Source organism: Chaetodon trifascialis, chromosome 20 (assembly GCF_039877785.1).
Source record: "Chaetodon trifascialis isolate fChaTrf1 chromosome 20, fChaTrf1.hap1, whole genome shotgun sequence".
NCBI lineage: Eukaryota > Metazoa > Chordata > Actinopteri > Chaetodontiformes > Chaetodontidae > Chaetodon > Chaetodon trifascialis.
This window is the reverse complement of record NC_092075.1, coordinates 12,401,123-12,429,088: the sequence shown is the minus strand read 5'-3', so window position 1 is coordinate 12,429,088 and position 27,966 is coordinate 12,401,123. Positions and strand designations below refer to the sequence as shown.

At 42.4% G+C, this 27,966-nt stretch overlaps 1 protein-coding gene across 1 annotated transcript; it reads right to left on the bottom strand.

The window, feature by feature from the left end:
- Positions 1-203: 203 nt before the first annotated feature.
- Positions 204-27,966, bottom strand: fam163ba (family with sequence similarity 163 member B, genome duplicate a). Its single transcript, XM_070989269.1, has 3 exons — positions 26,925-27,966; positions 7,380-7,495; positions 204-2,883 (listed from the first exon to the last, which is right to left on the bottom strand). Exons 2-3 carry the CDS (start codon positions 7,470-7,472, stop codon positions 2,446-2,448), a joined length of 531 nt encoding a protein of 176 aa, XP_070845370.1. The 5' UTR covers positions 7,473-7,495; positions 26,925-27,966; the 3' UTR covers positions 204-2,445.

Sequence of the window (27,966 nt, the reverse complement as noted above, 5' to 3'; positions counted from 1 at the left end):
CCACGTTTCAACATTAAGGCAGTAAGCAGACACATGGTCCTATGGAGCCCTGCTGAGGGAATGCACATTCTCATTACAGCCAAAACCTTTCGATCAAGAGGTTTCACTTCATGTAGAAGAAGCACAATGAAAGCACCCTTTTATATGTGTGTCTGAATATGAAAATCTGAATGGGGAAAAACAGCAACATCAAAGCAGATCCGAAAGATTTTCACACCATTTTATTAGCAACAATGTGTCTGTTAGTTATACATTAGAAACAAGGACAGAAACATTTCTGCTGTACTGTACTGAGTCTGAAAAACCAGCTGGATCATTAAAATAAAGCAAGTAATTCAAATACTTTAGGGTAAAAGCAACACTGCGTTTGAATAAACACTTGTAATAATAATGCTAATAATAATATTAATAATAATAAATCTCTCATAATTCTTTATGGCACGACATTTCTTGTGCAACTGTCACATTTCTGTTTAAAAAGTAAGGAAAGCATAGCATTGAGAGGTGTGTGTGTGTGTGTCTGTGTGCATGTGTGTCATAATGTATTTGCAGGGAAGCACATGTCACAAGAGGAAAAACTTAAAATCACTCACTGTTTCACCCTTTGGGAAAATAAATGAGCATGGTTAAATCAACAGAGACGAAGCGAGAGAGAGAGAGAGAGAGAGAGAGAGAGAGAGAGAGAGAGAGAGAGAGAGAGAAGAGAGAGAGAGAGAGAGAGAGAGAGAGAGAGAGAGAGAGAGAGAGAGAAGGGTACAAGAGCATTTACCATCCATTTTGAGGGGAGGGGCAGGTCCAGAAGGGACAATCCAATCAGCTTCAAGCCCCTAATACAACCATCAGCATTTCTTCTTGAAATCAAGCAGTAAATAAATTCATTCATTAAATGTGCGTCCTGTGTCCATAAAACTCCAGTCAGAATATCAGCCCTGCAGCCAGGCGCTGAAAATAAAAACAATCCCAAGAAGGAACTCTCTGAGTGCCTCAGAGCAAGAGCAAATATTCCTCAGTCCAACGAGTCGAGAGAAGAGAGACAGAGACTGGAGTGTATGCTATGGCCTGTTAAATATTTATAGATGTGCCTTTAAAGGTGAATTAATCTTTAGCCCATGAATCCATATATCAACAAACCAGAGACAACACAAGGAATGCAGTGAAGAGTCCACGAAATGAAACTTCAGTGAAGAACTAGAATGAATATCACATTGTAAAGTTCAAAACTTCTCGCTCCTCCGACTGCCACCTACAACCTGAGTGTGTGTTGTAGCATTAATCAGTAAAATAAACATTTACAGAGGAGCTACAAACCCACTTAGAGTTCGCCGTATCGTCTGGTTGGGTCATTCTTAGCTTTAACATGACTTTAAAGGTAAAGTGGCACATGGAAATGAATATAATCCCTTCACCCTTTATAATACATGTTTCAATGTTATTGCAACCCACCACAGGGTTCAGTATACATACAGTAGGGGTGTCAGACTGACTTTAATTGTATGGAATCAGAGTTCTGGTATAACAATTGATCGAGTTATACACACACACACATACATGCAAGCACACTCACACAAATGCAAGAACCTGTCCCCCTTTGGCACCTAGTCCACCCTGCCTGCAAGAACACGAGGCCTGTCTCTGCTGAAGTGTAGTATTCTGTATATACACTTTGTGTTGTCACCAGACGCTCAGAGAAACCAGCCTCCCGTCAAACTGGAGACCTCTATGAAAGGATGTGGAAAACAAGCAGGGATTTCCATCTTCTGTGAGCCCTTTATGTCTTAAAATATTATGGCCTAAGTTTAGTCTATGTAAAATGTCTGGGGGTGGCAGCTAAAACACGACATCCCCCTTTCTCCACTAGTCTAGTGATATTTTGGATTCTCTGTGGTCTGTGGACGGAGGAGCAGACAGATCATCCCATCATAGCAGGGGAAACACTGGACTTCACCTAGTCATATTCTGTTTGCAGCAGCTATGCTGCAATAATGAGAAAATCCCTGCCGATGATGTCATTTTGACATGGCGGGAATCTGTCTTTCTTTCAGGCCATGGGCAGAAGAATCCAGAAGAAGTAGGGCTAGACAAACTTTATCAAATTGTAAAACAAATTCCATTCGTTAAAAAAAGAACCATTCAAAACTAAACAAACCAAGAAGTTCACGTTGGTGATAATTTTACATTTTTTGAATACTTTAAACTCTCCATTGGCCCAGGTGTAAGGTCTTAGACCTGAGCATAGTACCTTTGAAAATCCTGTCCTGAGAGCCATCTGAGTCCTCCATTCTGCAAGAGGTGACCAGCAGGACAAGACCAGACTAGATCAGACCATACTAGACTGGACTAAACTGGTCAAGATGACAAAAACACAGTCTGACTCAAGCGCAGTCCGGCCTAAGCCATCCCAGTTCATTTAAGCAGGAACTTACACCAAGGTCCCACCTCAACCAGCTAAACATCAGTGCTGATGCTGCAGCTGCGGGTGAACATGTCCCTCATGGTGACCGACCGGGCGAGGTTTGGTTTACGGTAGTTTGAAATGTTCACAGGCACTGGCAGTTCCAGGTCCTGCTGCTGGACGCTGCGGTAGCTGATCCGGTCACCTCCATTCCTCAACCCATCTGGTTGATGGTGGAGCTGCGGCTGAGGGGGCTGGAGGTAGAAAGGCAGCTCATAATGTGTACAGGATGGACAGAAGGTCTGTGAGCGTGTTAGTTTCCTGGCCAGTGGAGGGGTGCAAAAAAGGTCAGGGCCATTTGGGATCGAGGAGGCGGCGGCCGTCGCCGCCACAATGTTGTGATTGGAGTGGACCGGTGGGAGGCGGGATGTAACGGCAAAGTCCGGCTCCTCCTCCTCCGACTCGGACTCTTCCTTCTTGCAGCAATAATACTGGTGGTGGGAGAGGAAGGAGGATGGGATATGAAGATCAGAGATGAGAGGGGAAGATGAGAGGAAGGGAGGAAGAGGTAAGGAGAACAACGTACCGAATGATGTAACATGTAAGAGAGATGAGGCAGAGGGTGGGGAATTAAAAAGAGGCATGACAGAAAGTTAAAGAGCATAAAGAGAAAGAGATAAGAGAAAAAGAAGCACATTCATTACAGTGAGACGTCTGTTTGTCTGCGGTTTGCACACTGCGGACAGAACATCTGCTCTTCAGAGGGACGGTGTCTCTTATAATCTAACCCTTTTCCCCATGAGGTGCTCTCCATCAACATCACCCAGATGTTCATATGTGTCATCTCAGTGAAGCTGCTCGCGCTACAGTATGATGTGAAAATATTTTATCTCTATTTAAAACATTTTTTTTAATCGAGCCAAATCCTCAACAATCACAGTGCGAACAGACTTGAATACAGAATCCACTTTTCAGTGGAGAATTTATGGTTGCTATTTCTGGTCCACAAAATGTAGCTTTCATTCCTGGCATCCCGCCAGCTTATTTGAAGGGATAATTTGGGGATCACTTTTGATTTTGCTGTGAAATATAAGAATCCTAAGAACTGTAATCAGGTCTAAGTGGAGAGGAGCATATAATTTCCACTCTTGCAGTGCTACCTTAGTTTCCAGTCGATGTCAGTAAATGGACTGCATTCAGATAGTGTTTTTAACCAAAGTCATTTGCAATTTTCCCCTCATTCAATCATTCACACACACTCTCACACCGATGGCAGGGAGCTCCTTCACAAGGCCTTAACTGGCTCACTCAAGGAGACTTCAACACATGGCGAGGAGGAGCTGCAAACACCTACTCTACCTGCTGAGCCACAGGCACCCCTAAGCAGGAGTTTTACAAGTTTTAAGTAATTGTCTCGGCCCCCTTTTCAAAGCTTTTGAAACCAGACAAATTTTTAAGCCATTATACACATATTAATGTAGACATAGGTTATTAGACCAGTCATGACTGCTCTGCTCCCTTTAAACTCCATAAGCCATATTTTTGACATTAAAACCAAATGAATGCAGGCAACGTGAAAAAAAAAAGACTCTCCCCACTGAGAATAAAGTCCCAGTTTTGCAGCATTCAACCTCTTTCAGCCCATCGTTTTGGTTTTCATCCCCTCTTCCCCTCTTTTCCCATGTGAACTGTGTGATGGCTGAATTCTAAAGAATAAAGAGCAGAAACAGCATGTATGCAGAGTATTTTACAAAAAAGAGAATTTTGTTCACTATACTTTCAAAAAAGCATCTTCCATCAGCTCAGATGGGCTCTTTGAGCCCATTTGAGTATTTGGAGGAAAGTCGATAAAAATATTTCAGGGGGTTCTGAAACTGAGCTTGAGCAGGAATTTGGAATTCTTTGATGAAATCATTATTATGCACCCTTGAGGAAAATTATATATTTTTCATGTCCCCAGACCCAACTGTTGAGATTTAAATCTTGTAAAAGTTATGAAAGTAATTCATGATTCCCACATGTTCCCAGATGTTTAAATTAGGAGCTACAGGATAACAAGATGAAGTTGCTCTCGCTCTCACTCATATTTTCTGACACCAAGGATGAATTTTAGTGTTCAGTTTTGTGATAGCAGCAAACTTTTACTCAGTGTTTGCTCTGCTACAGCATTGGGCCCAGAAACAAGGGCAGTGGCAGTCGGTTGGTGCAGCTACTCAGTCATTTTGTCAGTTCAAACCACTTTGGCCTGAGTGGGTTTCATGCATTGTGATCTCTAGTTTTCACTTTGAGGTCATTTAGACAGCTTGTACAAGACAAAGCAGATTTGGGGTAGAAGATTTACTACAACAAAATTTCAACATTTTGTTAAATATGCTTATTTGATTTGTGGTGTAGAGTTAGATGAGAAGAGTGACACCACTCTCATGTCAGTAAATATAAGCCTGCAGCCAACAGCTGGCAGTCTTAACTTAGCATAAAATGGTAACAAAATCTGCCTACCAGCACCTCGAAAATTCACATATTGTGTCTTATTTGTTTAATCCGTACGAAAACTGATGTGCAAAAAAAGGTTTTCATTTTAAGGGATCAGTGCGTAGGATTTAGTGGCACTCAGTAGTGAGGTGGCAGATTGCAACCAACTCAACACCCCTCTCCATATGTTTAGGAGATGCTACGGTGCTCGAGAAACTCTGCAGAAAAGGAAATTCTTATTTGCAGGTTATTATACATTATTGACAACATGATTACAAGTATTATTTTGCATTTCTACATTCCACTTCTACCTATAGATGCTCCTAAATCTTACACACTGAACCATTTCTTGGCTCTAAGGAGTTGCTAGGCAACCAGAAGAGACTCCAGGAAGTTACTGGTCTTAGCCAAGAAATAGTCTAGCACATAACGATCCATCCATCCATCCATCCATCCATCCATCCATCCATCCATCCATCCATCCATCCATCCATCCATCCATCCATCGTCTATACCCAACTATCCCTTTTCGGGGTTGTGGGGGGCTGGAGCCTATCCCAGCTGTCAATGGGCAAGAGGCGGGGTACACCCTGAACCGGTCGGCAGCCAATCGCAGGGCAACACACACAAACAAACAACCATTCACACTCACACTCACACCTAAGGACAATGTTAGAGTCACCAATTAACCTAATGAGCATGTTGCATGCACGGGAAGAACATGCAAACTTCACACAGAAAGGCCCTGCCCGACCCGGGGATCAAACCGGCAACCTTCTTGCTGTGAGGCACGCGCACTACCTGCTGCCCCACCGTGCCACCATAACCATCCATACAATGTCAAACTGTGATTTTTACACTTCGGTTTTTGCATAGATTAATTAATGAGATATAAGGTTTTAGTCAGTGAGCTTTGCAGGTGCTGGGAGGTGGATTTTGTCACCCTTTGGCAGAGTCAAGCTAGTTGTTTCCCCATTTCTCCAGTCTTTGTGCTAAGCTAAGCTCACTGGCAGCTGTCTGTAGCCTTATGTTTAAAGGACAGGTATGAGAGTGGTATCAATCTTCTCATCTAACTCTCACCCAGAAAGCAAATGAGCATACTCCACAAAAATGTTGAACTATTCCTTTAGAAATGGACTAAAATTTAATAAGCCTTGTTTTAGTTGTAACTCAATTTGTTGCATATTCTGTATCATATTTTTTAATGCTCCATTGCAAGTTCAGTGTAACAGAAAGTACACAGTATAATGTAAAACTGAAACAAAACCACATGCTGGAATAATAATGCACTAACTGCAGTAATGCTTCCCGGTGGTGTTATTAGTGTGATGTTTCAACTTAGCTGGAGTTTGTCAAACATGAAAATGCAAAGCAGTTCTTCACACCTAATCCCATTTTCATTTTGTTCATACACAGCCCAGAGCACCTGACCAAGACCGGTGATCTGAACACCAGCGCACAACCCCACAGACAGATGGACAGTATAATGACTTTTTAAAAAGGAACATGATGTGACCTACTTAGAAAGAAATGAAACTAAAGTCTGCAACTAATGTGAGATAAGAGTCGTAGGATTGATTTGCTAAACTTTCAGACTTTGTAGAGAAGACTGGGTTCAGACTGAGGCAGAAGTGCTGCTGAAAGCAAAGCGCTAACACGTTCATTTCTTCCTTACTGGTGTAAAATAAAAAGCGTTAGAGCTTATTTTTGTGAGTGCAGATACGTATGGCTTTTATTCCTCACAGTGTTGTATCACTCTTCTATTTTTCCATTACACTTTCCATTCTTCTAGCTGTAGAACAGATGATTCACCTGATGTTCCAATGATGATCTGTCCACTTGCTACAAAATTAATGACTTTCCCATCAGCCTCATCAATAGGCTACTCTGTGTTTAGTGGCAATGAGCAACTAAGATGTTGATTATTGTAAAGATTATACCTGCTAAACATCAGCAGGTTTGCAGTATCAGCACGTTAGCGCTGAGGTGAACTGAGGCACTGTGCCTACGAATAGCCTCACAGAGCATGGCTGTAGTATCTTAGTTTTGTTGAATTCTACTTTGCTTTGTTTATCTGGAGTCTCAAAAACAACTCAACACACTTTCCTGAAATTTGGTGAGAGGTTTTTGCCATGAGCCATGAAATAAATGTTTGTTTCTGGTGCTGAAAGCACCACCATGTGGCCATATGTAAACCGCTAAATGTTTTGACATGCAATCATATTTTGATGATTGTGCACATCCTGAGCGATTCTGCAAAATCTGACACCATTTCAGTATGTTACAACAACATAATCAATTTAAATGACTATCTCCAACGAGCTTCATGACTTCTCCAAAAATCATGGTCACCATTTCCCATCACTGTATCTGATGCAATTCTGATTGCATATTGTTATCTAACACCGTCCTATGACCATCAACAAAGTGCCATAGTCCTTGTCAAAGCATCTTTGCAGCATTTCAGAGGAAATACATTGAATTCATCAGGGACTGAAAGCAGCTGTGGCCTCACCTGCAGCCTACAGTAGCACAGTACTGCGATGATAAGGAGTAATATAACTGTAGCTAGAATTCCACCAGTGATGACCACTGTCCCGGCTGTCATTCGAATGGCTCTCCATCAACACCCTGCAGAGAGTAAGAGGAGGGGAGGTTGGGAGAAGAGTACAAAAGAGTAGAAGGAGGGTAGAGAGAGTAGAGGGTAGGAAGTGAGTGAAAGAAGGAATGATGGAGGAAAAAGCACACAATTCATGAGTACAGTGGCTTCATTAAGTAGATTATAACTGTGTGTCATCTCAGCTGTGCTTATTGAATTATCCAGCAGTTAGGAGACATGTAATAGAATCATCCTACAAATGCTGCTCATAATACAGACGGGATCTCAGGCCAGAACATATAGAAAAAAATAAGTGAGACGGAGAGAGGGAAAGCAGCATTCAGCAGCGGAACAGCAATAAAAGTGAGTGGCAGAGATGACATGAGAGTGGCAGAGATAAATGGATGGTGGGAGTGACGAGAGGTGGAGCGACTGAGGCAGGTGAGAGACACAAAGACAGTGTGAGCAGTGAATTGACATGGAGCGGGAGGGAGAAAGAGGTTAAGATGAGCTTAGAAATAAGTATAGAAAGGGATTTGATGAATGGATATGAGAGGGGGAGACAAAATGATGGAGGGGATGAGGAAGGTGGTGCAGAAGATCGATGGGGAGAGGTGAAACATAAACAGAGCGCCCATGGAAATGAAGAGGAGTGGATGGGATGATGACAAAAGAGACTTTGCTGAGATTTTGTGTTAAGAAATCATAAAGCCAAGCCCATGACAGTCAAAACAGATATTTGTGTGCATACAGCAGGACTCACAAATGACTGATCTCAGAGACTTTTGTTCTTGCCCACTGCTTAAAAATTACAAAAAACAAGTCAGTCTACTGTAAAATACAATAATGTCAAATGCAATACATATATTAGCTGTTATTCACTTGCTCCTGCACAGTGTCACAGCTGACAGTCAGTGATTTATGATTCACTATGTGAATCTTTTTCAAAATATGAACTGAACTGCATAAAGTAGAATTATGTCTACCAAGATATTGACTGGGTAGATGTATAACAGGTACAGGAGGACAGACATCCTTGGTCAGTGTTTATGTGATCGTGTCATGAGAGGGTTTGCAGAGAGCATTGCTTCTTCAGTCAGATGCATCTCTTGATGAAATAGGGATTATTTAAAAGTCTAGACCACAGAGATAGCAGATGAAGGAGACAGAGAGAGAGAAAAAAACGATCTCATGATGAATATGACGAATGACACGACAAGCAAAATATGCAAACAAGGTGATGAAGATGTATTTAACTTTGCTGCGATCCAACAGTGAGCAGATAGTAAAGAAACCACGACAGAAACAGAATAATGTGAGGTACTGTGCAAAGCAGACAGAAAGAAAGATGACCTTTACTGCATCAATCAGCAGGAAACATCAAACCGGACAGCTGTGAACTCTGACCTTAAATCAGAGCTCACAACAAAGACAAATGGAGATGTTGACCCATGTGCTCAGAGCTCATTCATCAAGCTCTGCAGAGCCACAGCGCAGATCTACCTTCACTGTTGTCCTTCTATCTTGCTTCTATGTGATTGCACCATTTCTTTTTGATAATTTGTATGATTTATTCCAGGTTGTGTCGCTGTTCTTTGGCATGCTGTCCTTTGAGGTGAGTCATAAATCCCAAGCCAAGACCTTCTTGCAATCTATGAGACTAAATATTTGTTGATTTTGTCATTTCAGGTGGTTGACATTTGACACAGTTTGAGCATTGGGAAATCACATGCAGACAGGAAAGACTGGGGAGTGAACGCTACAGAACATGATAAGAACATTTGCAGGAGTATGACTGACTTGAGACTGAACTGACCTCATTCTCAGTTTATTAGATCAATGCTTCCCTTTAATTACCTCTTCTCAGTCCCTACAGCAGCTGGATTACCGGAAGAAGCCTTGAGCCTGGAGGCTTTAAATATTCATTTTACTCTTGAAAGTAATGCACATGAATCGCAAACACTGTAATGTCACTAAGATTTTTCAAGTTATTCCTTTGTTCTGCCTTCCCGTCTCTATAAAGTACTCAAGGCAGTCACATAACTGTAGAGTTTTGTCTGTGCAGCAACCAATGTGTCCATCAACAATGCACTGAAGCATCACTCACTCATGTGACAGCATGAGGAGCTCCAGTGTATCCTGCATGGAGGATATGCATTGCTTCCCTGAGCTCAATGGGTCAACATTGTAGTTAAGCAAGGTCATGCTGGTCTGCTGCAGAAATATTTGGGTGTGATGCTTGTGATGACACCTAACCCTTATGTATGCTACATGAAATGTGAAATGCTGTACTGTGGAGGATGTAGACAGAGCTCACAGCATCCACAACAAGGAAGGGAAGCAGGATTTTAATAATAGTCATATGACAGTAAAGAGGAAGAGATGAGATGCATCTGTACATTATGTTGCTTCAGTAAAATAAATCAACAATAAAAAATGCAAGAACACCCACCAAGAGCTTTAGTATGCTAGAAGAATGATGCAAATAATTGACGTAAAAACTGTGCACTTAGTGTGACCTTTTGCCCTCCTGTGCCTCGTATGTGTCACTGAGGGAAAAATCTACTGTCTGTGCACAGACATCACCACACACTGATTAAAAAATAGAAATAAAAAAGTCGTCATCGAGCTCCCAGGTTTAGTAACATCCTTATGTATTTGTGGAAAAGCCTGCAGATACTTGACAGATGTGGGTACAGACCTGTTTCCATTCATTACATCCACAATCTGGAAGTGTCATAGGACCACACCATCATACTGCATTGTGGATAATTGCCTGAAACCAAAAATAGGCCAGCAGGCTTGTTGCTAAGCTATGACTCAATGGTGCAAGCCATTATCAGCAGCTAGCACACAGCAGTATAGGCCTGTGTTGTCAAGATCTAACTCAACTGTGACATGGACACACCCTAAAATAGAACCAGTGAAAAAAAGAAAAAGCAGGATTGCTGACACAAACTGGAGCATTTTGATGTAAATGTAAACAAACAGTCACACTAATTCCTGCGTACCCAGTGCACAATTTACATTGACTGTGTTCCAGTTTCCACTTGCACATCCTGGTGTAAACAATGCTCTCCATCAGCATCCCTCAGCCTACTCACATACACTTCACTGTTAGACACAGGGAGTACTATTCACCAAGAGACTGACAGCTCTGACCTGAAACACCTCGAAACCACACTGAATTCCTTTGTGGGTAACTTGTCTAAACCATATTAGATTACATTGTGATATGTGTCTCCAGAGATGCTCGATAAAGTTGGAATGGATCAAACTGTCTCTACAGTAGCTGTCTGTCCTGTCTGCAAACACAACACAGCTACTCTCCCCTCAAGCTGGAATACAGCTGGACTCTAATCCAATCTGCAGGCCACCAACCAAATCAATATGGAGGAACAAGAAGAAAAACAAGAACAGAGTGTTTTAGACTTAAAGGAGCTGAACTGGAAAGGGAAAATGCTGGGATTTATTTTGGGGAACATTTTTGATGTCAGGAAAAGAGAAATCAAGGAGCAGAGTTTGAAATCGAAGGCTTTGTCTGACATTTAGGTGAAGCTTGTTGATGTAATGCACTGCAGGACTCTAATCGAGTCTTTACTTTTCATTTAAGTTAGTGCTTTATTAAATATGAATAATCTATCGATGAGCTTAAAGCTGAACTAAGCAATATTTTCCTTTTCAATAATGGATCAAATGACAATGTGTGCTCACTTATGTTAACAAACCCTCAGAGAATTAACTCTATGGAGTGTTTAATGTCTTTCAGCTCATTATTTTGGTTGAACTAACTTCAACTTGTCTGTTTTGGTTCACTCTTACTACTCTTATCAGTGTCGCAGGAAGCTGTTTTAAAAACCCATTGTTCCACCTGCCCAGCACCAAACGGCAGACGGACAAAAAGCAGCTAGAGAGACATATTTTCCCCCCAAAACTGGTGGTGACCAAGAACAGAGCTAAGAGGAGAACGAATACAGGACTTTCATGACAGATTCATCAAGTGGACAGACACAGTTTTCACAGGTTGTTTCTGCTGTCCCCAAGTAGCCAGTTATTGCAGGTTTAAATTAAAGCTTTATCAAATATTAAGACATATGAGACAGACAAGCACACAGTATGAATCAATATTTTATGTTAACAATGGATCAAATGACTATGTGTAATATTAAAGGGCTCACTTGTTGTGACATACCCACAGAGAGTTATCACCCAAGTCTGCAGTTCCCCTCCGTTCCATGGAACGTTTTAACATCTTTCAGCTACTTGTTTTGGTTTTACAACTTGCACCTTTACTGTTCTTGTTCAAGTTTGTTTGCAGCTGCAGCAGGCAGCTGTTTTCATTGACAAACCTCTAAAACCCCAAAGTACACTCCCCGCTCAGCACCAAACGGCATGTAGACGAAGTTAGCAGCTAGCTGGTGAACACAGCGGAGCATTCAGTAGCTAAAGAGCTGCATATTCCCCTCAGGAGCTGGTAGAGACAAAAATAGGGCTAAAAGGAGAGAGACTTACATTCACAAGGTGGCCAGACGCAATACTCTACATGAATGCTAATGTGGCTCACTGCCTGCTGGAGGTGTAAACACGCAGCTGTTTGCGAACAAGGTTGCCACACCAGCTTTATAAGGTTGTCACTGACCGGAGCGTTATGTGAATGCTGTGACCGCAGCTTGTTCCACTGTCCCCAAGTGGCAGAAAAGCTCTTTATTGCTGCATTACAAACACAACAAAATATTCATCTTCTGCTGCCATTTCTGAATTATTTTTTTTTTTTTTCAGTTTTATGGTAATGCTTCACATAACGAATACAGCCCATGAGACAGTCTTCCATGTATTGATTTTTAATAAAACATACAAATCAAGGATGTGGTGTAATTTGACGTATATTATGCGAGTGAAACATATTATCTATAAACCTTTGCCCATGTTATGAGCAGCATTTGCTGTCTTGGTATTGAACTGTTTCTGTAAAAAATTGGTCCTGCTCCTTAAATTCTGCACAGATAGTAATAGCTTGCACAAAACACGCACACACGTACAATGAAGGGACTCAACACACAGCAGCCACATGGCAGAATATTTATATCTGTACTATAGGATGTCTGTGTATTACTACTGTGAAACAGCTACTCAAAACACACACACTAATGCAAAGGAAAAATCTGTATAAACACACACAGCGTCTTAAACATCCTCCAGTGTCCCCACACACAAACACACACACACACACACACACACACATGCACATACATGCATTAGTCATTGCGCAGGGTAGGCAGGCAATGTGTATCTCCTAGGGCTCCCTTAATCAGAACAGTGTGTGAGGGATGTGTTGCAGCAAGGCGACGAACAGCGTTAATTATTTAACCCCACACACACACGCACCCACACACACACACACACACACACACACACACACACACACACACACACACACACACACACACACACAGGCACGCACGCACGCAACCCAAACTCCATTGTGAAATAGTACTGGACAAAGGCAAACTTGTCTGCTCAGCTCCTTTTGCTGGTGTTTGTCCACAGGAATGACAAGAGGTTAGGGGCGGAAGAAGAATAGCAGCGGACACATGCACACACAAACACACACAAACACTCACATGCAATAATTATAGTACTAGCTAACATGCTCAGACAGTGGGCTTTGGAATAAACTGCCACGCTGTGATGAAACATGGCAGGGATCATAGCGGAGGTCTTGCTTGGAATAATGGCTGTTGACAGGCTTTCAGCTGAACGGGGATGTAGCACGCAGTAGGTGGCGGGTTCAAGTCATACACAGGAGACAATAACATGCCCTGAGAACAATGAGATGAGCTCCATTACAGCTGTAGCCGTCAAAGAGTGATTTCACACATGTATTCACAGCCATATACAAAGACACGGGCGCACACACACATACATGGCACAAGCCAAACAGTCCTAAAAAATGTATGCTTGAAAGTTCAGTGAATGACGTCCTTCAAAGTTTCTGGAGTGTTCAAGCGCACGAACAGACAACAGAGCTCCAGTCTTTTAATATAAAGGAAGCCATAATGGCCCATGCCTCATTAAGTGTCGTGACAAAATCTGTTGAATTGCAGCATTTTGTCCTCGATTAGTCTTTGTCTACCCTCTAATAAACTGCAATCAGTGGGTATTCAACTAGTATTTGCCAACATAATTCACGTCTTACATAACTTCCACCTACAATATGCATCATCTCTTCGGAGGAAATTAAAATTAATTCAGATTTCCATTACGCAACATTCAACTCATCTACCATTACTTACATACTGATGTGTGATACATGCAGTATATGCACCATCATGAAGATAATGAAGTGCCACTGTGATCCACTTTGTACACTTCATTACTCTTCCTTTGGAGCTCAACCTGTCCCTCTGTGATATGCTTGTCATGCAGCGGTACAGTTTTAAAGGAGTAGTTCAATGTTGTGGGAAATGTGGTTATTCGCTTTCTTGCTAGATGAGATTATCAATTTACGCTGATTTGTGGGGTGAGTGTGGACCTACAGCCAGGAGGTTATCTGAGCTTAGCATAAAGGCTGGAAGCAGGGGGAAACAGCTAACCTGGCTTATAACAAAGGGAGATGAAACACAGCTTCAGAGGAAGTTTCATGCTTAAACTATTTCTTCATGAACAACAGTTTATCAGTCCACAAGGCACATCTGTGCTGATCTCCACCGTGATGACAAAACTCCAGGAAAACACTGCACCCGGCTGCTGTTCGCCAAGAAATGGCTATAGCATGTAAATCCCCCTAAAACAAGGCAAATGGCCCCCTGACTCCTCTGTACTTGCCACACTGACATGAGAGTAGCATCAAAATTCTTATTGAACTCTCTGAAAGAAATGGAATAAGCATATGTCACTAAACTGAAATCATTTCCCTTTCTGTTGGATGAAATAAGTGGTCAACATTCCTGCGTAATGCAGACGAGGAGGGGGTTTTCACTGGCAAACTCAATCTTCAATGCTAAGTAAAGAAAATTGAAATTAATTCTAATGAATGAATTCTAATTAAATTGATTTGCTCAAAAAGTCATTTCAAGGCTGGAACATGCATGAAATGTCAGTGTGTCAATACAATTTAGTATACAAATAATACTGGAGGTTTTGCGCATGTGCAAGTGTTCCCCAAGAGCTGACTAAACATTTTAACATGATGGAGAAGTTAAATTCATGAAAATGAGCTTTAGCTATGATGCAATGGTGTAATTTTCTAATCTCCATTAAGCCTCAATGCAAGTAGTCATATATGTAGTCCCAAAGAAATCTTACCAAACCCACATCTCCCACACTAACAGACTGAAGTACACATTTTTTAATAAGCTTACAAATTCCTCCTTAAGCTCTGTCACAATATTACCCCATCTGGCTTCACTGACCCTGACTGCAGCATCACTTGATTCTCCCTCTCTGGCTCCTGGCTCACCCTGTTCCAGCATAAAATTTCACCAGACACACACAAATTTCTTTTGCTACCCTTTCTTTATGTCCCTGCACCCACCTCCAAGAATAATGACAACACAGAGCAAGCCTCCGGTAAAACTCTCCCTCCTCATCCCTCTACTGAAAGGCACTGACCGGCTTAGCTCACCCCAGATTCTGACCTTGAGCAAGGTGTCTGGGAAGTCCCAAAGGCTGCCAGACTGAGAGGAAAAGGGAGAGTTCAGGATTGTGGATGCAGAAAAGAGAGGAACTAGTTTACTTGTAGTAATGGTTGGAGCACAGGAATACTTTTTATCCCCCTCATGTGTGCTGATATTGCCTGCGCAATGTTTCTGTAATTAGCGCTCCTCTGTGAATGATATATCATAAAAATGTCTCTCGGCTAGTATGAATATAGAACCACGAGGACGTTGGGAAAAGGCTTTACAGTGACCTGGGGGTCTCTTCATTTAATTATACAGCTCTCTAAATGTCTCTCATCCATCTGAATGACCTTGCATGGATGTTCTTTCAGTTCAAATTGCATGCTGATGTAAGAAGCGCCGCTGTAATGTTAAACGCGTTGTGCATGCACTGGAAGCAGCCTTCCTTGTGCATGCCAGACTTTATTTTTAGACAATGTCTAATTAGGTGTTCCTCTGGGTTGCCAGGCCATTTTTTTAGAAATGTTTGGGAATGTTGTGGCACTATTAATGTCAAATTGTTGAAAATTAAGCCTTTTCAAAGGAATATCACCTGCCTCTGTGGATTTGTCTCAGTCTTTGGATTAAGCCCCTACAGGTAACAAGTCACACTCATTTAAGGACAATGAATGCTTCGTCTATATTTGCTTACAGCATTCAATGGGCACTTTCTTCTGAAATTGTTGGCAGACAGTGGGAAATATTTTGAATATCTTTGAAACTTATTTTGAATGTTGCTTTAGTTCCTCTTTGGTGAGCCACCACTACTATACAGGCCTTCATAGCTATAAATCTCTTTTGTAAGTAATGCGCTTTAGCATTCATAATCAGTGTGGGCTCTACTGTAATTATCACCTTTATACACCTGAGTCCATGGCAGAAGCAGTTATCTCTAATAAATTGCACAGAAATACAGGACATGGATTGTTTCCCAGTTAAGTGCTGTAATCAGCTCGTGGACAAAATCACATAATGAGGGTGCATTTATTAGTCACATCACTGCTCAGCTAAAGGCTTTTATCATGTCAGTCTGAAAGAAGTGATAATATGTTAAAACACATGTTTTTAGTGTGCTTGTCTGCAGACACACTTTGCCCTGGTGGTGTAAGGTGCAAACCAAGCCTGACATTTTCCTGCATCTTTGTTTTGAACTGCCTCATTTTGAACTTTTAAAAGGATGTCATTTTTCAGTACACTTTTTTTTTTCTTCAGAATTGGCTTTTCTCCTGAATGGTTTAAGAAAATGAGCTTTCACTCTCAAAATCTCGTCTCAAAAATAATTGCATGTAATCACATTTTGTCAGTCTGCCACCGCACTTCCTGCTCCTCCCCTCTGCCACGCCATGCTCTACCCTCTGCTGTGCAAATAATACCACTAGTCTCTGTGTGACAGGCTATAATCTTGGCACCAGCAGGAGCTGAAGTTGGCTCGGAGATATTACAGTTCTTTGAACTTCACCGTTGATGGATTGAGGAGCAGTTCTGAGCCCTGAGACTGAGTGATGCAAGCAGTAAAAAGGTGTCCTTGGTGCGCTTCAGCTCTCTTCGAAGAAAGGCTTGGACAAGTTCAGGGTTTTTAAAAGGCTGTGAAAGTTACAGCGCAGGCCTTAATCTTTACTTTAGCCATAAATGTTAAGCAAATGTCGTCACTTTTAACAGTAATCCTATTTTACAGAAATATTGGTTCTAGACACTCAAGCCAAATATGTTTATGAGTATCTGGATACACTGATGAACTCTAACCCAGTAGAGGAGAGAAAAAAGCTGCCCACAGCAACAACAGCAACAAAAAAAGCTGCAACAGGTGTTGGAATTGGAGGTATTTTTTCCCAAATAAGTCTGTCTGATGTAAACAGTATCTCTCTGACTGACTCTGCTGCCAACATGCTCATGATCAGCCACTGATGAGCCCTGACTGGTGCCAGCGGTGCTGGACACACTGCAAAAACCACAGCCAGTAGTCGGCTACAGAGGCTCGAAGATGGCCCAGCGCCACCGGATGAATGAATGTTAGCTTGGTGCGTCAAGGCCATCAGATGCACGTGGTGGTCAAGCAAAACAGGCTTACTTACTGTGCCTATACCTCTGTTTAACATAGAGGTCATAATTGAGTGTGTCTGTGTAGGAATATATGTCAACTATTTATTCCAGCATCCCCTGCTCACACACATTCTCTCTCTCTCTCTCTCTCTCTCTCTCTCTCTCTCTCTCTCACTCACGTACCTCAAGCTACTTCACCCTAATAGCAGGAACAGTAGTTACCATTTCAGCTTAGCGCGGCACAAATACAACAGACAAGAGCAGCGCTACAGCTCAACAGCATCTCCAGTGGCCCCTCTGAAATAAAGTGCTGTTTATGACAGAATATTAGTCTGTCGAGAGATATTTATGCAAACTCTCTGCGCTGTTTGTTCTTTCATACTAAATAATAACCACAACAATTATTCAACAAGCAACAACAAATCCCAGCCCATTTCTCTCAACCCCGGCAAGGAATAGAGTCCGCATGATTGTATGTGCATATAAGTGGGACTATTCTCTTCTCTTCTAGCTCTGAACCAGATTATAAGAGAAGCTGCTGTCTGCTGCTGGTTCGCCCCTAGTTTATAAGTTCAGTGTCAGTCATGTCTGCTTCTGAGAAATCGCAGTGACAGAGGAGACAGTTTGTTGTGACACTCAGAGCTCCGTTCAGAACTCCTGGTGAGAAAAACACTCGCCATGAAAACGCTGCGGAGATAATGCTGTGTTGAGTCTGCCCCTCAGGCAGGTTAATACGTTATAGCGAAACAATAAAATGTGTAATAATATGTAAGCAGACACACACATACACACACACACACACAAACCTTCCCTCTGGCTACACAGTCTGTTCAGGGTAATACACTGCCCTCAAATAAATTTAATTCCTTTCCCTCTTCCTGAATTAGACAAGATACCATTAAATTACATTTGCTCCTTGACACTTGACAATGAGATCATTCCAATTTTAGACTTTTTCCTTACTTTCCTTATCTCCCCAAGCAACAGCGTGCTGCATATGATTTCAGCTCTGGGCTGGGGACTGGATACTGTATATGGGGTTGACTGCTGAAATGTGTCTTGAAGCATCTCCATGTGTCTCAGATAAGATCCCAGTTGACACGTATGATATAATGTGCAAGATTAAACCCGTGTAAATATGTACAAGTACTTGTTTGGAGACCTATCACCTTCATGAAGCTCTGAATTCTCAGATTCAACATTTGCTGGAGCCCACAGGAAGTCACTTCACAGATCAAAGGTAATGTTAGCATTCATATCATCTCTTGTTTGCTCCTGCAAACTTCCTTCCGTTTGCAGTTTGCATGCATAGTCAGCCCCTGTGTGTGACTGGCTGTCACCTTGTCAAACAAAGTTTTGTTGTGGACGGAAAGAATACGTCCACGTTTACCAACACAAGGTCTTGAAAATGTAAATGCACAAAACAAGCATTTATACAAGGAAATATCATCTTTTGCTGATTTTTACTGAGCTTCTCTAACTTGAACTGAAGTTGAGGGCAACCTGTATGTCTTTGAGGGATGGTGCAACAGTTTAGCTACAGCTCATACAGAAGACCTTTCGATTTTCTAGCTATAATCAAATGTCTTTTTCTCTGTGATCCTTTTAAATCTGAAGAAATATGTCCGCATTAGAAGAGATACGGTTGAGAGAGAGGCAGGTTATTTCTGCAGAGTGTGTGAATGTAAAGTCCTGAGCTCCTGGTAAGTCAAGGACACGCAACCTGATCAGTCATAATGTCCTCATACTGGATACTTGATATTTCATCTGATACTTAATCTAAATGTGTGCATTAAAAGGCACCATACAGTACCTGCTCTCACACTTTGCAAAGACACACACATGCACACACAGCTGGCCAGATGCCACAGTAAATGTAGTGAAACAAACGGTGGTGTAGCGAAGGTCAAGTCGCATTAAAACATCATAACCTGGTTATCTCAGTGCTCACTGCTACACAACCCCAGCTGCTGCTGTTGATGCACACATCTGACAAAGCATATGGTTTGTGAGCCGGAGAGGAGAGGAGAGGAGAGGAGAGGAGAGGAGAGGAGAGGAGAGGAGAGGAGAGGAGAGGAGAGGAGAGGAGGAAATCTGTGTTGTAAGAAAACCCAGGAGTCCCTTGGCAGCAGTTCTACCATTGTTAGTCGAACAAATCTTCACTAGAAAGTTATCTGTGCACGTGTGTATTTTTATGAATAAGGGGGTGTTTATAATATAGGTTAAATTGCCTTGCATCTGCCTGAGTTTGTGTGTGTGTATTTAGCTTCCTGTGCGGGCAGCTGGGCACCTGCACTGCCTGCTTCATCTTTTTATATCCCCATCCATATTCTTCGCACACTGCCAGTCATGTCGTTCACTTTTTGTCATCTTTGCTTTTGCATTGCGCTGCTCTCTATCTCCACCTGCTCTCTCGCTCTCTCTCTCCCCGTGGCCTTTCTCTCTCTGTTTAGCCTCTCCTTCCATTTGCTTTGCTGTCTTTGTCTCCCTGTCTGCTCTCCACCACTCTTGCTCTCTGTCTGTTCAGCTGATGTACACCGCCTTAGGGAGCACGGACAGGCCTCTGTTTTAAAGCGCACTTTGAACAGCAGTGCCACCCGCAAGCAGAGACAAGCACCTCTGACATGGAGATTGATAGAGCTTGCTGTGTGTTGCTTTGCATATTCAAAGCACAGACTGTCGAGCAAACACGGTATTTACATGAAGTCCAATCACCTAGAAGAATCACAGGTAGGGATGCAACTAATAATTATCACGACTAATTGATGAACTGCTCAGTCTACAACCAACAAAGGTTTTGCAGATTTTTGCTTAAAAATGAGTGAAAAAAATTCAATTATCAAAGTTGGAATTTAATTTTCTTTCCATCGACTAATTGTCGCAGCTCTAGTCACAGGAGAGTCAGACATTACTTCATATCTGAGGCACTGATGAAATCATCATACAGCTGTGACATTCAGCAAAATGCACTGTGATGTATGATTGACACACACACACACACACACACACACACACACACACACACACACACACACACACACACACACACACACACACAAAATATCATCAGTTATGTGACCTTCTGAATGCTTTGATTTCTGAGAAAGTTCTTTTTCTTCTACCAGAACCACATTTTGGGATCTCTCCATCTGTCTCTATAGCTGACACATGCTCTCCTCCTCTGTGTCATTTAAGACAAAGACAATTATTCTGTTGAAACCAGATGGAGGACATGAAGTTCAGTCAGTGTCACAAAGATAGGGAACTGGCACAGGCAGTGGCGTAAGGTGGTTACTGCAGGCCACAGTGCATGCTAACATGACAGGTCGTAGTGCACACTAGTTATGACGCACACACACGTCATCTAGTCACATGATCAAATGGAGACTTGACATGGGACAGAAAGAAAGAAAAGAAAAGAAAAGAAAAGAAAAGAAAAGAAAAGAAAAGAAAAGAAAAGAAAAGAAAAGAAAAGAAAAGGGAAAAATGGTAAAGATCGGTTTGCCTTGAGAGCATATATAGCAAATTGGACTAGTTTTAATTCAATGAACAAAGGCATATTTCAGAGGTGACAGTCTGAATCACTCACGAAGGCCTGCTCTGTACAGTTTGAGGGTGCAGAGCTGGTCTTTGTGCCTTGTACCTGCACATTCATAAAGCCCTTAATGTCAGACTTAACCTATATTTACTTGTACATGAAAAAGGCCTCTAGTGAAAGTGCAAATTACAACTCTGGCCTGTCAGGAATAAAGGCAGTAGTAATGTGATGTTGTTATAGCAGCACAGATGCATGGCATGTTGACATGGGACCACACTGTCTGCATGCTGTTTTCTAGCAGTAGTTAATGTTGGTTTCTTTTAACCATGGCCATGATATTTCCCTCGTCCTTTCCCTATTTGTGCCCAAACTTAACCAAAACACTGTCCGTGACATATGAATCATTTCTGAGAGAGGTAATTTTAACGGCGTTGGAAGGCACTTATGATGTTGTCTTGTTGATATGGGCATCAAAGCAAAAAAGCAGATTTTTTGTAGTTTAGTTTGGCGGACTTGTTGCAGATCATTGCAAGGATTCAACATGAATGTTCTTCTCTGCTTTCCAAACAGTTTTACAGAAATGTGTTTCATTCGTGAAATCCTGCACAGTGAGGATCGTGTCCTCTTTTATTTTTGTCTTGATATTTTTATCTGCTTGACTTTGGGTAGAACAACCTGTGCAATTTTGATAGAAATCTGCATCGTGCTGGAAAAGGATTTATCCAGGAAAATCAGACCGAGTTATGTACAGCTTTAATCTCTGAATTTTCCTTGGTCTTCTTATCTGACACACACGTGCGATGTGCATATGCAATATACAGAAACGATGTTCTGCTTGCATCTCTGTGCATGTCGCATGAATTTTCTCACTGTCAACCATTGAGAAAGACGTCCTGAAGGGAGAAATCATATGTGCGTATACATCAAATGCATGATATTTCCAGTATTGTGCTTCATTAGTTATCTCTGTGGATGTGCCTGCTGCATGTGTGTATGTGTCTTTAAATGTCTTAAGGTCCATGCAGGACCTTTAGTTAAACCTTGGGCAGCAAGGAAAAGGTAGAGAGGGCCAAGATGGAAAAAGACACCATGAAGGAGGGTGATTAGTGGGTGCAGACAGGAAAAAAAGGTAGAAGGCAAGAGAAGCTGCAGAAAGAAAGAAAAGGTGGGGGAAACATGTAGAAACATGTCGAGAGCAGATGAAGAAGAAAAGACAACAGAGGGCACCCTGGAGAGGATGGACAGATACGTCCTCAATGTAACGTATAGATGCTTAAAGGAAATGTGTTAAAAGCTCAAAGCTGATGATTGCTTGGTTGTTAGTGCTAACGGTCAGTGCTCGAGAGGCACTGTGTGTAAAAGTACGAACGGTTACTATGGCGACGGGGCTATTACAGAGTGACATTTTACCATTGCCTTTTCTGGTTTTTGAGTGGGCGCTTTACGCTTAAAAGTTCCAGCTTTATTGTAGCTGGAACAACTTTTCCCAGCTCACTCACATTGTTCGCTAATCTCTGAGCGGATGAAAAAGAAGCAGAAAGACGCAAAACACATGGGAAAGAGGGGACTTTATGAATGAGGATCTCGCCTCTCGTGTGCTTTTGTGTTGTGACCAACTCTTACGGCAGGCAGCGAGTCACGACCTTGCTGAGCTTGCGTGTTCTTCAATTCTTTTTGCTTCATCACTTTCCAAAGGGACCGTGTTGACGTTTGCAACTTTTTTAGTCTCAGATTTAACATTATGCAGCTAAACTTGTCTGTTCCCATGATGAGCGTGAAGGCTTTGCAAAAAAGGCCTTGGACCATGAAGTTTGTAATGACAGAGCCTATAGGCTTTTCTCAAATGTACTGTATATTGTAGGTTGTACTTACTGACATCATGCATTTTGTAAACTTATTCTGAGCAGCATGCCGTCTGCCTTTATATGTACCATGTAATATATGCAGTGTGCCGTAGGCCATGTGCACAGACATGCCGGCTGCACAAGACTTAAAGGAAAATTCAACGTATTCACAACATATGTTTTATTTGTGTAGCTTCAGCAATCCTTCCTCCCAGTCATTTTAACTTTTACTCATTTTACCAAATCCAACACTGAGATCTGACCACAGCTACACTGTTAATCCAACAGGGTGAGCAACATGCATTGTCAGATAATCTGAAATCCCCCGTTTCACCATATTGTCCTACTTATTATGTGAAGTTCAAACAGAAGTAAATCTTAAAATCATTGAATTGTAAACACCAGTTTCTCTTTGCAGAGGATCAACTTTGCCCTTGCACGCTTACCCTGATTATGACTGTGCAATTTTTCAGTGCAATGATTGACAGTAATGAACTTCAAATTAATTCATATTATGTAAAGGGGGTAAACTGGGGTTTGTTCACAACCTGTCTGATGTTGAGTACTCGTTTTGCTTGACCCAATTCTTAAATGTGTGTAGTGATGCCATCCTGTCTCCAGGTCTCAGCACTTAATTTGCTGAGTAATATGTAACAGCAAGATTGATGGCCAAAACTATGGAAATGAGGTCCAGACATTCCTTTAATCACAGTGAAAATGAAGGCCTCTGTTTAGCGTATTAGCCAATACCATTACTGGCACAACACACATCACCTTTGCATGGAAGTTCACATGCTCATGATAATGAAGCCGCTCTGTGATGAGGCACAGCGAAGGCTAGGACACACAGAGGAACAGTAAGCGTTCTCCTGCTGCTGCTGTTTCTCTTCATTCACTTCCTGTTCTCCTTCCCTCCCTCACCTCCCTTCTACTCTTTGGAATGAGCTTCAGTTTATTTTTTACGATCACTCATTGGGATCAGGGCAGCTGACCAATGGCTTGTGTGTGTGTGTGTGTGTGTGTGTGTGTGTGTGTGTGTGTGTGCGTGCGTGCATGCTCCTGGACGCTTTGTATCGCTGATATCGGTGTCTGCGTGGGAACCCATCTGTGCGTGAGCGTGATCTGTGAGCATGTCAGGGTGTAGCTGCAAGGGGAGAGCAGAGCATGGTGCCGAGGGGGAGGGGAGGAGAGGCGGGTGGAGGAAGGGAGGAACGGGAGGTGACTGTTTAACATGATCTTTGAACAGCCATATTCCCTTCCCCCCAGTCTCAATCCATCCACCCCACTTCTCCTCATTTTCTTGACCACAGTGGATCTATCCTGAGCCCCCTCCCAAAAGCACATTTTAAGGTAATTAAGCTGATATGTGAGCACACTTTAAACGCCCAGAAAAAAAGAAGTGTGGATAAGCTGCCTCTGTAATTGCATTGACTCTTGACTATTCTGCCAGCGTTTAAACCTTCCCTCCTCCTCCTCTTCTCCATCCCTCTCACCCTATTTTATATGCGTTCTTCTCTCCGCACCTTTCTCCATCTTTTTTCATCACCCATCTGTCTTTGAAATTTGCTTTTCCATCCCACTCATCTGCTTGTCCTTCAACTCCCTCTCTTTCTCCTCCTCCTCCTCCTCCTCCTCGTCTCTCTCCTGCTGTAATGACTGAGAGGCTGGTAGAGCAGCAGCAGCAGCAGCAGCAGCAGACAAGAAACACACAGTCACTCATAGTCATGCTCCGAGGGGGACTTGAGTGTGTGTGCGTGTGCGTGCGTGTGTGTGTGTGTGTGTGTGTGTGTGTGTGTGTGTGTGTGTGTGTGTGTGTGTGTGTGTGTGGGTGGGTGCGCACATGCAGGAGTATGACTGATCTCCCAGGGGGCCAAGGTTGTTCCGAGGGTCACTGAGGAAGTCGCCATGGGAACACAAGCCCCGCCTTGTCTTTTCCATTGTTGTAGGCCCTCTAAAAGCACAGTATGTGTCTGTGTATTAATTTTCAGTCCGCAACATGAATTTTGCCCCAGTTGTCATTCCTAACACCAGTTTTAGGTCAAACTGTCTAACTGTGTTGTTTAGAGCATTTCAAACCAGTCATTGTGAAGCTAAAGCTAAAGCAGTGCTGGCATGACTTGGAAAAATAATTCATTCTAGCTCAATGGACAAGCACACACCAGAGGACTCCAGGTATCAATCTGAGTAAGTGTACAACCTTCAGCCCTCTTCATCCCCCCAGGGAAATTAAAGGAAAAAAAAAAACCCACATTAAGCATCTTAGTTAAGTGTTGGAGTGATGAACAACATTCCTCCAAAAGATATTCCCTCATTGGGTGTTTTGTTGATGAGCGTAGAGATACGGCGCCAGCTTATGGTTCACAATCGTTTTCACACCTTTGGTGACTCTATATTTAAGCCTCTGCACACATTGTTTCTCTCCACTTGTCTATTCACTTTTTTTTTCTTAAATCTGCCATCCATCTGCCAGTGTTAAGATCTTTTAAACTTTTCAGTGCATGAGGAAGAAGTGAGGCCAGAATAAATGTTGATATTTGACCACGGACATGTTGGAACTTTATGCGTCTTTACGTTCAAACTTAACGTTTCTCTAAATTACAATTTTATATTGTGACAGCACAGTGGTTCAGGTCTGGTTAGGTTTGGGCACAAAAACCACTTGGTCAGGATTAGGAAAATATCATGTTTTGCCTTAAAATATCTGATGTAGTCACCACAAACATGGCTGGAAAATGTCCCATCATCTTGCTACCTGTTAGGCCACCACATCCCCTCCACCTCCTGAGGAGAAACTCAGCTCAAATACCTGTACCGGTGATCTGAGCGACGTCATTTTGATACCTATGGCAGAATGGATGCTATGATAAATATGAAACGTGCAAACGTATCTGTATCCATTTATTCTGGTGATTAGGCTGGGTGTTTAGGGAGATTAGCTAAGGTAAACTCAACCAGTAACTCCAAATCATGCCTGCTGATACATAAGCACAGTAGAAAGCAGTGATTATTCCTCCATTGTTAGTTTAAGCAGCCTAAACAATGGCTGAAATTTGGACTGAAGCAGCATAAAGGAGTTTTGATACTCTAACAGGTAGAGATGTTGTATTGCGTTACGATGATGCTTTGAAAAAAGTTCTTTTCTTATCTGGGCGGTATGAAATAGTCTGTTAGTTGTAGTAAAACACTCTTAAGTATATTCTAACTACACACTGCAGTAACACTGTACACTACAACACCTAAATACAATTAAGGTTTATGAGGTCTAACCTTTAAGGAAGGTTTATGTCATAACTTTCCCCAATCACTCTTACCACACATGAACTACAGCATTGCTGCAGTTATATTTTTCTAACGTGGCTTGTGCAAATTCCTTTTTCTGGGACCAATTTCCTGCTCCCCTGCGCTGTGCTTAGAGACAGCAAGCGTTATCTAAATACTGTAGCAGCAGCAATTCAATCTTCCCGGCCACACTTGTGGGTTCACATTTTAGCTGGCTAGTTATTACTTCAGCCACCGCAGTGTTTCCAAAACACCCAGTGGGTGGCGTGTCCCGGGTGTTCGCCTTGACTAAAATATTTTGTAATTTTAACCACATTCAGTGGAATGTTTTTGGTGTTGCACAGCCTTAATGCTGCTTGAGATGCATTTCCACCCTGCCTAAAAATATCCGAGGCGAATGGTTTGGATGTGACCATGGCTAACAGTTGGTGACAGTAGCTGTGGCTCACAAGCCATGCTGTTTTGTCAGCATGTGGCAAGCCGGCCAGCCAGCATGCCTGTCATACAAAGCACCTCTCTGAACCTCTCCCTCGCCTTTACCCTCGCTTTCTCATCTCTCTCTCTGCCTATTTGTATATCTGCAGTCTATCCTGTGTATCCACTACTGTATCGTGGCCATGGTTTAATTCAAGCTGCCAGAAACACACTCTGATACACTGATTGAATGTTGGGTATATGGACTATGATGAATTATAAATGTGCTGGGTGAAATAAGGAGAAGAAAAGCAGATTCCTCACATACTGCTGCAAGACAAGTGTGGTTCTGTCCATGGTGCTGAAATGAGAAACTCATGGAGGGCTCTGCTTATTCAGCCCAAGCATGCATCTGTCTATCTACAGTACTCTATCTATCTATCTATCTATCTATCTATCTATCTATCTATCTATCTATCTATCTATCTATCTATCTATCTATCTATCTATCTATCTATCTATCTATCTATCTATCTATCTATCTATCTTCTAACAAGCATAACTTCTCAGTTGCATGCATGAGTCAACAAGCAGATGTATCCATTTTGCGATAATTAAAACCAAGATAAACACAAAAGGCTGAATGGAGCAGGAGACGAACCTTGTCCCTGAGAGGGTGAGATCTTACCTTCAGAGATAAGAGGAATTCACCGGGTCACATCTAGGGTAGTGGTGGCTCCTCGGAGCTCAGGTCCCGACCTCTGCTGGTTGTAGTTTGCGTCGACCTCAGTCACTGAATAATGAAAGCAGTAAAAAAAAAAAAAAAAAAAAAAATGTCGGCAAAGTAATCAGCAAAACAGAAGGTCGACCTGTCGGGCCTGATCCTCTTTAGTGGTTAATTTAAAAAGACAAAAAAAGACGAAATAGCTGATGCGTCCTTTGCAAAACGAAATGTATTGTATTGTTTTTCTCTGCTTCTGGACTACTTTTCCCGACACACTCTCGTCATTGCCGTGCAAAACAATTCCTGTCCAATTCCAGAGTCGCGGGAAGACAACAGAAAAACACTCCAATGACGAAAAATTTTTTGAACAACAGTAGTAATATCTCTGGAAAGATGCGTTTGGAGCAGGCAGCCAGGCGCGCGCGCGCACACACAGTTCCATCCACCGCTTGTCTGGAGTTGTTTGAACAGTAGAGGCTGGTTTACCATCAGCTGTCCGCAAAATAAAACACTCCTACGCAAACATCATCATCAGCAGCCTCACCAGCATGCGTGTTGGAGGAGGAGACGGGATGATGGAAAATCTCGACATCTCCATTTCAACAACCAGTTTCCCACCGTCCGAGGAGGTCGAGGTCAGATGTTTGTGGTGTAGCGCTGCTCCGGGTTCCGCGGCCAATCGATGCGGAGCTTTTTATTTTCCCCCCTTCCCTTTTCTGTTCTACTCTATCTTTTTATCTATCTCCTCCCTCCCTCCAGTATGCATCTCTCTTTGCATCCCATGCTTGCGAAAAGCGAGCTGACCGGTGGCTCTCTGGCTACAAAGTGTCTGCAGCTGGCTCGAATATAGGCTACTGTCTATTTGATGCACGGTTGTTGGATTTCCGTATATTTGCTGAATCCTGCAGAGCGACGTCCAGGATTGCGCGGAGACGAGAGCAAATGCGCTTTAAATTCAGACGTGGCTCTGAGCGCCTGCAGACCCAGCGAGTGCAGCCTGGAGTGT

What these genes read in the sequence shown, in the direction of transcription:
- fam163ba (XM_070989269.1), bottom strand. Translation starts at nt 7,472, where the DNA reads ATGACAGCCGGGACAGTGGTCATCACTGGTGGAATTCTAGCTACAGTT. An exon ending in TGTGCTACTGTAGGCTGCAG is followed by an intron (nt 2,884 to 7,379) that starts GTGAGGCCACAG and finishes TCCCACCACCAG; the next exon opens with TATTATTGCTGCAAGAAGGA.